Source organism: Terrapene carolina, unplaced genomic scaffold (genome assembly GCF_002925995.2).
Source record: "Terrapene carolina triunguis isolate 2854851 unplaced genomic scaffold, T_m_triunguis-2.0 Scaffold33891, whole genome shotgun sequence".
Taxonomy (NCBI): domain Eukaryota; kingdom Metazoa; phylum Chordata; order Testudines; family Emydidae; genus Terrapene; species Terrapene triunguis.
In genome coordinates, this window is record NW_020698242.1 from 6,393,501 (window position 1) to 6,407,134 (window position 13,634).

Below are 13,634 nucleotides of genomic sequence, written 5' to 3' on the forward strand. Positions count from 1 at the left end.
CACACACACACACACACACACACACACACACACACACACACACACACACACACACACCTACTCCCATTCAAGTCAATGGTTGTTTTGCCATTGACTCCAATAGGAGCAAGATTGGCCAGATATTAGATGAACTGTTTGTGCATGCAAAAGCAGCAGTTGTGTGTGTTCACACTTCCAGATTGGGTTAAGAGTGGTTGAAAATTTGGCCCAAAACATGTTGTACTGTGTTGCTGTAGGACCAGCCAGCAGAGATAGTACAAATTAAATAATAAACCCACTTCCAATGATTGTGCCGCATACAGGTCACATCCTGCTCTCCAATAGCAGGCACAACTTTCAGTTCTATGAGTGGCTCAAGGGGAGGATAACACAAAACAAGTAACAAACAGAGCCATGATCATTTCTATTCTATTTGAAAGTGAAAGCAACTATAAAATAGCTGATCTTCTCAAAGATTAATGTATGTATATGAAATTTTCATCCCCACAGGGCATTCTGCTACTTGTCCCACACCATTCCTGAGTTCACAGACAACTGCCTGATCAATATTATGAAAACTGGTGAGGATTATTATGCTACAAGCGAGACTAACTTCATTAGGAAAATTAATCCTCACACTCTGGAGACATTAGAGAAGGTAAAACATGGTATCCAACATGGATGCTTTATCTGCTAATGAATACGGTGTCATGCTGACCTTTACAGCCCGGGGTGTCAGGTTAAAGGCGGCCAAATTTGATATAAGTAAATGTAGAAAGATCAAATGTTTTTTTTATCCTGTGCTTCCTGTGTCAGAACAGGCCATTTGGGAGCCATGGAGACTGGGGTAGTTGCTGTAGATGCCAACTTATAATGTCAGTTATTTTAACTTACAATATTTTATTCTTCATTTCTTTCAAACTACAAAATCCCCGGTGTCTTAGGGTAAGTATTGGCTTTTGCAGTTTTAACTTGCGCATAATCCTACTTGGCTGTAGGCATAATGTCAGGTCTTGTGCTTATGGCATCTGATTATTTGGATTATTCCTTTTGATTAATGGTCCTACAAGCTCGCCCTATTATGCAACAATTTATATAATGTGTAATTAATTCTCTAGACCAGTTATATCACAACTTTCTCAGTCATTATACCATCTGAATTTCCTTATGCAAGACATTTCTTTAATTTTCTAAAAAAGTGAGTCTAAATGCATTAAGACATGGTTTTTAGTTAACCTTTTCTACTATGTATAACTTCCCAGTCCCTTTCCCCTCCTATAATACTGTTTATCAACTTTAAATAAATCATGCTGGTTTAACAGCCTTGCTATGTGAAGCCCATTCAGTAAGGGATTGGCAATGGCAATTACCTTTGCTTACACAAACCTCTTCCCGTGTGCCTCATCCCGGAGGTGACCTTCAGGATCAAAAGCTCAGCATCCATGACCCATTCAAGCCCCAAATAAGGAAATAATTTAAGCACATGCTTAAGTCCCACTGAATTCAATGTTTTTAACTTACAGACTTAAAAGTTAAGCAAGTTGTTTCCTGAATTGGGAGGCTTTCCTGAAACAGGGCCTGAGTCTTTGGCCTTTGTGCTGGGGTTGCCAATGGGAATGCCACTAGTGCCAAAGGTGATGATAGTTTTTGTGATGTAGGCTAAGTAATTTCACATACTCTTTATAAATCCTTATGCTGTCATTTTGTTAGGTTGACTACAATAAATATGTAGCGGTGAACCTGGCGACTTCTCATCCCCATTATGACAGCGCTGGAAATGTTCTCAATATGGGCACCTCTATAGTTGACAAGGGGAAGACAAAATATGTTATTTTTAAGATTCCTTCCTCAGTGCCAGGTAAGAGATGGCTTCTGCTAGTGTCTCTGAGTTCCTTGTTAGTTTGTTGTTGTTGTTTTCTTCTGAAGGTGGAGGGCTGTGCCACAAATGGTCTAGAAACCAACTGAATCACTGTTTGTTTTTTAACATCACTTCTTTGTACAAAGACATTTGACATTTCACTGTTAACGTGACAGGTAGTGAGAAACTGCATGTAAATTACATTCCATTTAAATTATAATATTTATAAATTTTTAAGTACATATGTATGTATAAATTTATAAGTACATTCCTTAAAGTTATTTTGAAAAAGACTGATGGGACTCCTGAACTAGCTGCTCGGCCTGGTTGGGTATTTGGTGTTTGAAAAGGTTCATCTTTATCACTTTTTCCTGTTCATATTTATCACTTTTTCCTGTTCATATTTCAGTACAGAAGAATGTTGTTGTTTCAGAAGGATTGGTCCCTACTCCTAGCTTGCCATTCTCTGTGTTGTGAGATATGTTAAGAAATGATGCACAGAAAAGAATGTATCCAGCATGTAGTATTTGGTGTTTGAATTTGTAAAATGTGTCTTTCTTTATAAATATATTTTCAGGGAAAAGGACAGTGAGTGAAAATGCTTATAAAAGTGGGGACAGACAGTGTTTGGTTAGAGCCAGGCATAATACATGAAACTGTATGTAGGTCCCATTCCTCACCAGCTTTGCCAATGTTAGCCCTCACCAAAGCAAAGGCTGTTCATTGGTTTCTTTGCATTCGCGTCGCAGCTTGTACAGTCACTCACCTTTTCTTCTTCACGGTGATCTACTTTCTGTGCATTTCTGTTAAACGTAGCAATGGGGCAGGGCCCGGCTGCTAACGTAGCTGTTACTCTATGGCCAACACCCCAGGATTGAACTTGTGCCCTCCAGAGGGAAAAGAATGAACAGCTACAATTTAAGAGCCAGGCACTATAGGTAGGGTTGTAATAGACTCACATAATCTGTGGCACAGAGGGTGACCAGAAGCACAAGCTCACCAGGAGGTTACACTAGCATGGGGCCATACAGTCCCTTCTGTACAGCTGTCAGTACGTACAGTACTTAACTTCTGTCCCCCTCCATGCTGGAACTTCAGGGGCAGTGGCCTGTGAGTAACTCCGCAGGGGCTGGGAGTAACTGCAAAGGCTCAGGTCCTCTGCATGGATGGCCCTGGTCTTATCTGTGTGGTTGTCAGCTAGGGGGCCAATTCTCCTGCTAATCCTGGAGAAGGGAAAGAACTCTGCCCCTAAGAGGAGAATGTAAAGGAATCTCACTGAGTGGCAACTATTATTTACATAATTACAGTTTATCTTTCTAATTTATATTTAGAGAAAGAAAAGAAGAAATCCTGTCTCAAACACCTGGAAGTGTTGTGCTCTATCCCTTCCCAGTCTCTCCTTCACCCAAGCTACTATCACAGTTTTGGAGTTACAGAAAATTATATCATCTTCATAGAGCAGCCATTCAAACTGGACATTCTCAAGTTGGCAACTGCCTACTTCAGAGGTGTCAACTGGGCGTCCTGCCTTTCTTTCCATAAAGAAGATAAGGTACCTTTCCTACTATGTGCCAAGCAGTGAGGGTAGCCAGGGCAATAACCATTCCCACTCTATACTATATTTTCCCTTGCTGCAAAATTTCAGTCACTTCCCATTGGAGGAATGTGTTTTCCCCCTCTCTTCCTATATATATTTTCAGTAGATAGCAGGATCTTTCCTTAAGAATCCTATCCCACCCCACCTAAAATTCCCATAAGTAAATCTCTGGTGTTGAGGTACCTGAGAAAAAGGATAGTATTGAGTACTATTAGAAATATCCCACACCAGCAGAGAGATTCTGCTCATCTGTCATGTCAAGTAACCATGTACAATCACCTCTAGTTTAAACAACGTACTATATAATGGTATACACATTTAGGTCTATAAGTGTAAAGACTTTAGGTGAGATTCTAATCCCCATTCTGGCTCCTTTACATGAGGCAAGAGGGCCAGATTGGCATAAAGGCACTCTAAAAACCCTGGATTCGCCTGAGGGAGAATTCTCCTAATGCAGAAACAGAAGAAGGCAACTGCAGGCTGTCTTCTGAGGATGCCCCTGGTGTGCCAGAGTTGGAACCATGTGGGAGAGGGCATGTTGGACCTCTGCATGTAGCACTGTGGAGATTCCGGTCAGGTGAGACAGGTGACTGTAATTTAGACACCTCCCAGGGGTCCTAAATTTTTATGGGGGCCACTTCAGCTCCCAGAGCAGCCCTGAATTGGGAAGGTGTAAAGGTGGGGTGAAAGCTGCTGCCTCACCCCACCTCCAGCTTGCATGCTCTGTGCTGTGCCTCTTACCCGGAATCTCGCCGCTTAATGGCACAACCGGAGTACTCCAAATACGTCATTATAAACAAAGCAAATGTGCCATCCTCGAGTTGGAAACACTGGTTTGCAATGAAATAACATTTTTTAAAAAAAAATAAGTATTTGCTGCTTACTAAACATTAGCGTGTTTGACGTCTTTCAGACTTGGATTCACCTCATAGACAAAAAGACCAAAAAGGATATATCCACCAAGATTTATACAGATGCCATGGTCCTTTTTCACCATGTGAATGCTTATGAGGAGGACGGCCATGTTGTTATTGATGTAATTTCCTATCCGGACAATAGTCTATATCAAATGTTCTATTTAAAAAACCTGAATGAAGACTTGGAGAAAAACACCAAACTCACTTCCATACCAGCCTGCAAGCGATTTGTGGTTCCTCTGGGGTTTGACAAGGTAACATTTAATGTATTTGAGCAGTAATTTTGAATAACTCACTAAAAGAAAAAGCGTATGAAGCATTGGTTTGCCAGGCCACGTCCAAATTCCTGATTTTTTAAATATCCACAAAATTTGGGGGGTATGTAATTCTTTGTTTGTGTGCGCAGGGCGATTTATATTTGCACAAGCAATGGGCAGTTACTTGGTGCCAGCTTCTGATTCCTTTCTTCATGGAGAAAGGTCTTGTTCAACTTGACTAGTCTCTTCAAAGTCAATGGAACTGTTTGTGGGGCAAGGTGCTACCCCACATGAATAAATGTATCAATATGGCTCTTGATTGGCAGGTGCAAGTATGGGTTTTTGCACATACAATCTGATGCCTATTAATGGAAGCCTGTGAAAAATCATCCCTCACCCCAGCCCCGCAACTTACCCACCAACCCCTCCCTGAAAAAAAACCCTTAGCTGCTTTTCAATAGTAATTTTATGAAGATGATGGGATTTTTATTTCAATGAGAGCTTTACTAAAGTGGGGGAAAGGATCAAACCTTTCTGTAGCTTTGAAACAGCTTAAATGTTTTACATCATTGTTTTGTAGGAAAATCTGATTTACTGCTCAGCAACTTGCCAGGCAAGTTTCAGCCTGATTCAGTTTGGAATGGTTGATACTGTCTGCCTTGTTACGCCCTGGAAACTGGGTCTTGTTAATGCCATGAAAACAGTCCTGCAGCAATGCAGGAGGATACATTTGATGCATGGAGAAGAAAAATGGCTAATAGCCAAGATGGTCAAAGATGAAACCCCATGCTTTGGGTGTTCCTAACCTCCCACTGCCAGAAGCTGGGAAGCACGACAGGGGATGGATAACTTCAAATTGCCCTGTTCTGTTAATTTTCTCTGAAGCATGTGGCAGTGGCCATTGTCAGAAGACAGGATACTGGGCTAGATGGACTGTTGTTCTGACCCAGTATGGCCGTTCTTGCATTCTTATGATGGATCCGCTCAAATTGTCCTGCCTTCCTATCTTGCAGTCTAAGAATTCAGCAGTGTTGTACAGAAAGACACTATACTGAAAAATCTCATTGAACTACTAATGTGAACACTCAGGGGCATTTTCATTAAAGTAAATATCAGTGTTAAGCTTTTTAAAAAGCACCAAATGGCATCAATGTACATCAGGGGTAGGCAACCTATGGCACGCGTGCCGAAGGTGGCACGCGAGCTGATTTTCAGTGGCACTCACACTGCCCGGGTCCTGGCCATTGGTCCAGGGGGCTCTGCATTTTAATTTAATTTTAAATGAAGCTTCTTAAACTTTTTAAAAACCTTATTTACTTTACATACAATAGTTTAGTTATATATTATAGACTTCTAGAAAGAGACCTTCTAAAAACGTTACAATGTATTACTGGCACGCAAAACCTTAAATTAGAGTGAATAAATGAAGACTCGGCACACCACTTCTGAAAGGTTGCCGACCCCTGATGTACATGGTGTCTGTTTAGCATTGTCTGTTGAGGATAATATGTGAGGTAGATAACACCCTCCCCATGCGCGCGCGCGCGCGCGCACACACACACACACACACTTAAAATGAGAAGCCATTACATTATTTTTTTTATACACTGGGCTTTTCAAAGGAGTTGAAGGGATGTGAGAGTCCAAGCCCTATTGACGTAGGTGCCTCACTCCCTTAAATGACTCTGAAAATCCCAGCCTTTAGCCCTAACTCCCAAATAACATGATGAATTTACACTGCTTCTGTGATAAAGCAAAAATACCATCTGGCTGACATCTTTATCGCGTTTGACCTATAGCTGATTTATTAGAATCCCCTGCAAATTAAGGGCTTTTAAATGGAAATGCTCATAGTCTAATAATGCAAGAGAAATGCCTCTGAGAAAGCAGCCTTTTGAAGTTGGATCATCTGGCTTATGCAAAATGGAACCTAATAGCAATTTACATACAGTAAAATCAACCTTGATGGAAGTCCTAAATTAGAAATATGTCCTTTAAAATGTCTTGTTGTTTTTAGCATTGCTCTCTTGCAGGAAGGAGAGATAGCTCAGTGGTTTGAGCATTGGCCTGCTAAACCCAGGGTCATGAGCTCAGTCCTTGAGGGGGCCAATTAGGGATCTGGGGCAAAACAAAAAAAACCAACCCTGTCAGGGACAGTACTTGGGCCTGCTACTGAAGGCAGGGGACTGGACTCAATGACCTTTCAAGGTCTTTTCCAGTTCTATGAGATAGGTATATCTCCATATATTACTTTTTTTTTTTATTTATTTAAGGATGCAGAAGTAGGTACTAATTTAGTCAAACTTCCATCAACTACTGCAACTGCTCTGAAAGAAAAAGATGGAAACATCTATTGTCAGCCTGAAATGTTATGTGAAGGTGAGATGTGTTCATTAAAAATCCTCCATTGTATTTTCTTAAATGTAGGTGCATTATAATAACAGAGACTAGTATATCGGGGGTGCTCAAAGTGGGGGTGCTGGAAGTGTGACAGCACCCTGGCTTGAAATGGTTTCCATCATATACAGGGATTATGGTTTGGTTCAATGGCTTTCAGCACCCCCACTATACAAATTGTTACAGCATCCCTGCTAATATCTCTTAAATACTCCTATATAATCTAGCCCTGATCTAGCAGTCAGGTCCTGGAGGTAAACAGTGAGGTGCCGCATGGCCACATGGTTTCACCTCAGTGACCTAACTGCTAGATCCAGGCTAAATGAATAATTAATGTAAATCTAATGTGAATATCTGTCCAAGGAACAGGTAGATTACGAATGCTCAAAATATCATGACATTAAGGTTTCAGGTCAGATCTGAGATCATGGGATCTAAATATGCAAGATTATCTATATGCATACCTTTATCTATTTCTAATTTGGGGAAGAGATCTCCAGTTGCACCTCACAGGTAAACACACTATATTACTATGTATTTATGGAAAAATGAAAGGTAACTGAACAGTAAGACTATAAATACATTGGGGGATTATGAGGCTGTGGCTAAACCATGAGAGTGAAATGTCAGTGGTTTATGAACTTGTATCACCTATATACTTGTTCAGCTTTCATTTTTTAAAAAATATATCCATATATCTGTACATAAAGTCTAAGCAAATTTAACTTAGTCCCTGCCAAGGAATATATATTGCAGAAGTTAACTGAAGATCTTTTCTGAAGATCTTGACTATATGTGCTTCATTTTTTTTAACATGTCTTAGATGTACAGTTGTGCTATTTTCCTTCCTTGTTACCCGTATGTATGTTTCACTTTACCTGTAGGAATAGAGCTGCCTCGCATCAACTATGATTATAATGGCAAAAAATACAGATATATCTATGCAACAGAAGTTCAGTGGAGTCCAGTTCCCACAAAGGTATAATATAACACTGATTGCATATTGCATGACTGTATTCGTATAACCCAAATCAAATTAAACAGTGTGCAAATAGTGAAGGCAGTTTATTTCACTAGCTAACCTACATGGTCCAAATTATGCCCTGACCTACATCCATACAACCATAGCGAAACTGCCTGGTTGTGAGGTCAGAATTGGAACATTACTAGCCTGCGGTTCTGCTCTGTAATGTGAATGTTCCAAAAATAAAAAAAAATCCACATTTCTTAAACAAGTAAGTCACAACAATATGTTTACGTATCACATTTACAAACTCCGGCACTTAAAATCAAAAGGATTAAAAGTTAAGGACATAAGTCCTACATTGCCACATGACAAAAATAAACCAATTGGGCCAGATTCTCAGCTGCTGTAAATCAGTGTAGTTTCATTATGGAGCAATGTCCACTTAACACCAGCTGAGAATACAGACTGTTGTTATTACCACATACAGAGATGCCTATTTCATCACAACGTACCCTTCACTCTGACCCTCTGATGTTTTCAGGAAGCTTAAACTTGTGTTGGGGCACCAGCCCTAGACTGGAAGAGTCCCAGCCCCACACTCCTCCATGATACCAGTTTTTAAAGAGATATTTCTTAGAACACAAGTTCATTATAAGTTGCATCCGACGAAGTGGGCATTCACCCACGAAAGCTTATGCTCCAATACATCTGTTAGTCTTAAAGGTGCCACAGGACTCTCTGTTGCTTTTTACAGATCCAGACTAACACGGCTACCCCTCTGATATTCTAAGCTGATCAGTCCTATTAACTGAGGGTAGGAGAAATCAGTAAAATCTATCCTAAAACCTACTGAGAGAATATAAGGCCAAGTAGATAGAGTTCACTAATTGTTCCTGTTTTTAATTATCCCAGCTGATTACAAAATAAAGTTGGATCTGTAATATTATATAGTCAATGATGCAATAAAATGTTTGTCAGCTTATCTGACACTAGCTCAAACAAATCAGCAAGTTTGTGATTTCTAACAAAGATAATCCTCCTTTACAAATGACTTAAATAAAACCATAGTTGTTAAGAGGTGGGGTTTTTTTGTTTGTTTTTTACATTGGGCATCTGTGATATGCAGTAGGTGCAATGAAGACATCTGATATTGTTTTGTATATTGTATCTTATAATTCATTTAAATACCTTTAAGTTCTAAATCAGGGATCTCTTCAGATTTTGGGTTCAGAATGGGAACAGTGATTTACCTTTAGCAGTGCAGATGCATACAGAAGATAATAGTAACTCTGTCATACTGGGCGTTGGGTTGCTCAGGCACTTAGCCCATTGCTGAGATGTGGAGATATTTACTGCTATATTTACAGTACATGGGTGAAATCCTGGCCCCATTGGTTTATTAGCTACTTAAACCATCACAATGAACTGATTTTGCTTTTTGCAGTGTGGTTGTAGTTGTGTTGGTCACAGGACATTAGAGAGACAAGGTGGGTGAGGTAATATCTTTCATTGGACCAATCTCGGGTGACGGAAGAGACAAGCTTTCAAGCTGACAATGAGTTCTTCTGCTCTGTGTAAACTCAAAGACTTGTCTCTTTCACCAACAGACATTGGTCCAAAAAAAGATATTACCTCACTCGCCTTGTCTCTTTGATTTTGTTTTAATATTTGTCCTGTTTAACTACTTAAGGTTTTTACTTCTGTAAAGACTGAGGTCACACAAAAAGAAAATGATTGAACCACAGGACTAAGGATCAGGAGGTTCTGAATTTTATTCCTTGCTTTGCTATAAGGGTCCTGTGCGACCTTGCGCAGGTCACTTAAACTTTGTGTGTCAGGCTCCTGTTCTGTAAAATGGGGGGATAATATTATTGACTCACCTGACACAGAGATGTCATCTGGCTTAAATAATTAACTAACGTTTGTGAAATGCTTTGAGATCCTTGGTTGACAGGTATAGTTGTAATGTAGTAAAACAGTATCAATTTCTGCTCTCAAGTCTCTAAAGTGAAATTGTCTCCGATTAAATACAAACAAGATTCTGTGGCTATACAGCCACTAAACATGACTGAGGAGCCTAAAGTTTTCCAAATATTTCATCTGTGGCATGCTGGAGTAATTATGTCTCATTGCTTCCTGACTTGCAGTACTGATCCTGTCATTTTACCCAGCCACTCTGTTGTACGGTACACAGAATGATTTTGAAATTAAGAGCTAGAATGGAGACTGAAGAATTATTTTTGTCTTAATAATTTAGATAGCAAAAGTTGATGTTCTGACAAAGAAAAAGCTCAGCTGGGAGGAGGAGCACTGCTGGCCAGCCGAGCCTGTCTTTGTTCCCAGTCCTGATTTAAAAGAAGAGGATGATGGTAAGCAGACTGCTCTTGTAAGAAATTGGGGATAAAAATATATATAAGTATGCAGAGCCCTTCACTGTCAAGATGACTTGCAATGAAGAATCAGAAATTTTAACTGTTTTATTGTCAATGACCTTTAATATGAAATAAGTAAAATTAGCCTCAGCCATTGTGGTCCTGCAAACAAAGATGTCTGCTACTACTTCTCCCTAGCTCTGTAGACCATGGAGATGGAGGTCCTTAACTTCTTTCACCATCTGCCCTAACCTCTTTCTCTCAATGGCATATTTTCCCCATTAATGGTAATTTTTTCTGTTAACGGTAATTCACATTAAGCGCTCTTAGATCTTTCTCAGTATTATTCCTTCATCTTCTCCTTGGTGAGCCATGAGGTCAAAGACCATAAGGTTGTCCTTCCAAGATATGATTAGCTCAGGACCCTCCTCATCTAGTGTCCCATTACTAGCCATTGGAGATATTTGCTGTTAGCAGTTGCAAATTGGCTACATACCATTGTAGGCAGTCCTGTCATACCATCCTCTCCATAAACTTATCAAACTCAGTCCTGAAGCCAATTAGGTTTTTTGCCCACCACTGCTCCCCTGGGGAGGCTGCTCCAGAACTTCACTCCTCTGATGGTTAGAAATTTTCACCTAATTTCAAGCCTAAACTTGTTGATGGCCAGTTATATCCATTTGTTCTAGGATCCACATTGGTGCTTAACTTAAATAACTCCTCTCCCTCCCTGGTATTTATCCCTCTGATATATGTATAGAGAGCAATCATATCTCCCCTCAGCCTTCTTTTGGTTAGGCTAAACAAGCCAAGCTCTTTGAGTCTCCTCTCATAAGGTAGGTTTTCCATTTCGAGGATCATTCTAGTACCAGCTGTACCATCCTAATAATTTTGTCAGTGAAAAAAACCCTGAGGCCCAGAGGCTATCTTGTGATATACTATCATATGCTTTCTTATAAAGTCTATAAAAACTATGTATGTATTTTGATCATATTCCTATTTTTTCTCGAGTAGTGTATGAATTGAAAATACTTGATCCACAATTAACCTATTTTTCCAAAATCCACACTGATAATCTCTTATTATTTCCTCTATCGAAGCAATAAGTCTATGTAAGAGTATCCAAAATAAGATTTTATAGGAGGAGGGAGATGACATGCTAGTTCTTACATTTCATTGTGTCACCCTTCTTCAAAGTTGGGCATATGACTGCCTCCTTCCACTCCTGCAAAGGAACAATGGGCCAAATTCAGCTCACGTGTGTGCTCCCAAGCTAGACTTTAAAAATAATTGGATTTTTCATGTAGCCCACTGGAGCCATCTTTTATCAGGTTGGCATCAAAGAATTCTTCAAAACTGCTAGACTGAATGTCCTGAAGCCATCTAACTACAGACCAGGGCCAGCAGATACAGTACTATTGCAAGCTCCCATGTCATCTCCTGCCAGTGCTATTCTGGAGGAACCACCTGCAGTGGTGGGTGAGGAGTGCAGTCTTTAGGACCCATTCAAGTCCCTAGCCTCACAGCTGAGATGCCCAACAATGTTGTGATGTGGAGACACAATTAAATACTTAATTGAGACTACTGCTTCAGCATCTTTTCTTTGTGGTATACACCAGGCAGACCAGCAACAGGATGGAGGCATTCATTAGTTTTTTAGCATTCTTAGTTAGACTCTTTGATCCACAAAGCAGTTTTCATTGCTGTCCTTGGTTATACAGACTTATCAGTTGATGATGTTGCTTTTTCTATTCGGGAAAGCAAGTCTGTTTGTCTCTCTCTTTTTGAAATACATTCCTTATTTATACTTTTTTAGGTCTTATTTTATCCTCCATTGTGACATCAGATCCCAGGAAAGCACCTTTCCTGCTCGTCTTGGATGCTAAAACATTCACAGAGATGGCTCGGGCCACAGTTAATGTAGACTTGCATCTGGACCTGCATGGAGTCTTCATACCAGAGAAGGATTTGAACACAGAGCGTGAATAGAAGTCTCTTCATCTTACTATGTGAACATTAAAATGTGACGACCCTAAGGAAATACCCCTTTTGTCATTTGCGAACCACCTTATGTCATGGCAAAGAATAACCAAATACTATATCTATAAAGTTACTTTTCATTACAAATAATAGTGATATGCACAACAGGCAAGTAACTATTGCAAAAAAGCAACATTTAACAGAATACAAAAAAAGGTTAAATTCTGAACACTCCTCTCTCTTACACATTACAAGTTGTATACACTATTTGCAGTGAGCTGTGTTTTATTCCATATGTCACTGACTATACTGAGAAAGGGGAGGTACTGTATTTACAATATGGCATACAGCATGAGTCAGGCTTGCCCAGGTTGTATAACTTTCATGGATTGTTTCAAGACAGCATATGATCAAAATTCTCTCTCTCTCGCCTGTCAGAAATCCTGATATTTTTAAGTATGAGCTACGGCAGTAATGATTCATAGAAATCTGTTTCTTTGGTGCTTGATTTCTAAAGCTCCACTAAGACCAAAGCGAAATGTCTAAAGTGTTGCAGCTTTTTGATCAGGAGCCTAGAAAACTTCTGCAGTATGAATCATTTTGTGGCATTAAAAAAAGGGAGCGGGCGGTGTCCTTTGTGGAAGAAACTGAAGCTTAAATAACAATTTCAAATGGAACATATGCTTTTATTAACACTTAATTATATTTTAATGATATTTAAATTAATCTTTACCTTTGCACTGTAATTGTTTTCCCTTAGGAATATCTGATATGGCATTTAACTGCATTGTCTCAAAGATAAATGGTGATTTGTCTCTTTACCTCTAATGTTGTTGTAACCTCTCATTGTTATGCATGTATTACTAGCAGAGCTCAGATACTTACGTTTAATGAATTGCTTCCATTAATGTTACAGAACCTAATGAGTGCCCCTTCCTGGCCACACACTGGGACTGCTCTCAGAGGAATCCAACCTTCCGCTGCTGGGGATCCCTGGGGTGGGTTAAGCTTCTGAAGCTTCAGCAGACTGCCTCACTGGTTCCTCCCTTGGCCCCTCTGGCACATTTCTTGGGCATTGACTCTCAAGCAATGGACCTTCTTCTTGGAAATGAGGCAGCTCAGCTTACCTGCCCCCGGTTCTCAGAACCAGCACTGACCCTCAAGCTATCCCAGTTACTTAAACGCACCCAGAACTCCACTCAAAAGAGGTGAAGCTTCGGGTGATGGTTTAACTCTCTCAGGGGGATGCAGCAATTATGATCACACACCTTGCACAGTCTAACACCTTTATGCTCTTCTTTACTTAATCA

General features: G+C 40.0%; 1 protein-coding gene across 1 annotated transcript in view; it reads left to right on the top strand.

Moving 5' to 3' along the window:
- Nucleotides 1-12,333, top strand: part of LOC112106858 (beta,beta-carotene 15,15'-dioxygenase) — a 28,436-nt gene extending 16,103 nt beyond the window's left edge. Inside the window, exons 4-11 of the mRNA XM_026663694.1 lie at nt 490-637; nt 1,690-1,837; nt 3,169-3,389; nt 4,348-4,605; nt 6,882-6,987; nt 7,890-7,984; nt 10,230-10,341; nt 12,161-12,333. Of these exons, the coding sequence (XP_026519479.1) occupies nt 490-637; nt 1,690-1,837; nt 3,169-3,389; nt 4,348-4,605; nt 6,882-6,987; nt 7,890-7,984; nt 10,230-10,341; nt 12,161-12,333 (1,261 nt within the window). The remainder of the gene's footprint in view (nt 1-489; nt 638-1,689; nt 1,838-3,168; nt 3,390-4,347; nt 4,606-6,881; nt 6,988-7,889; nt 7,985-10,229; nt 10,342-12,160) is intronic.
- Nucleotides 12,334-13,634: the final 1,301 nt, after the last annotated feature.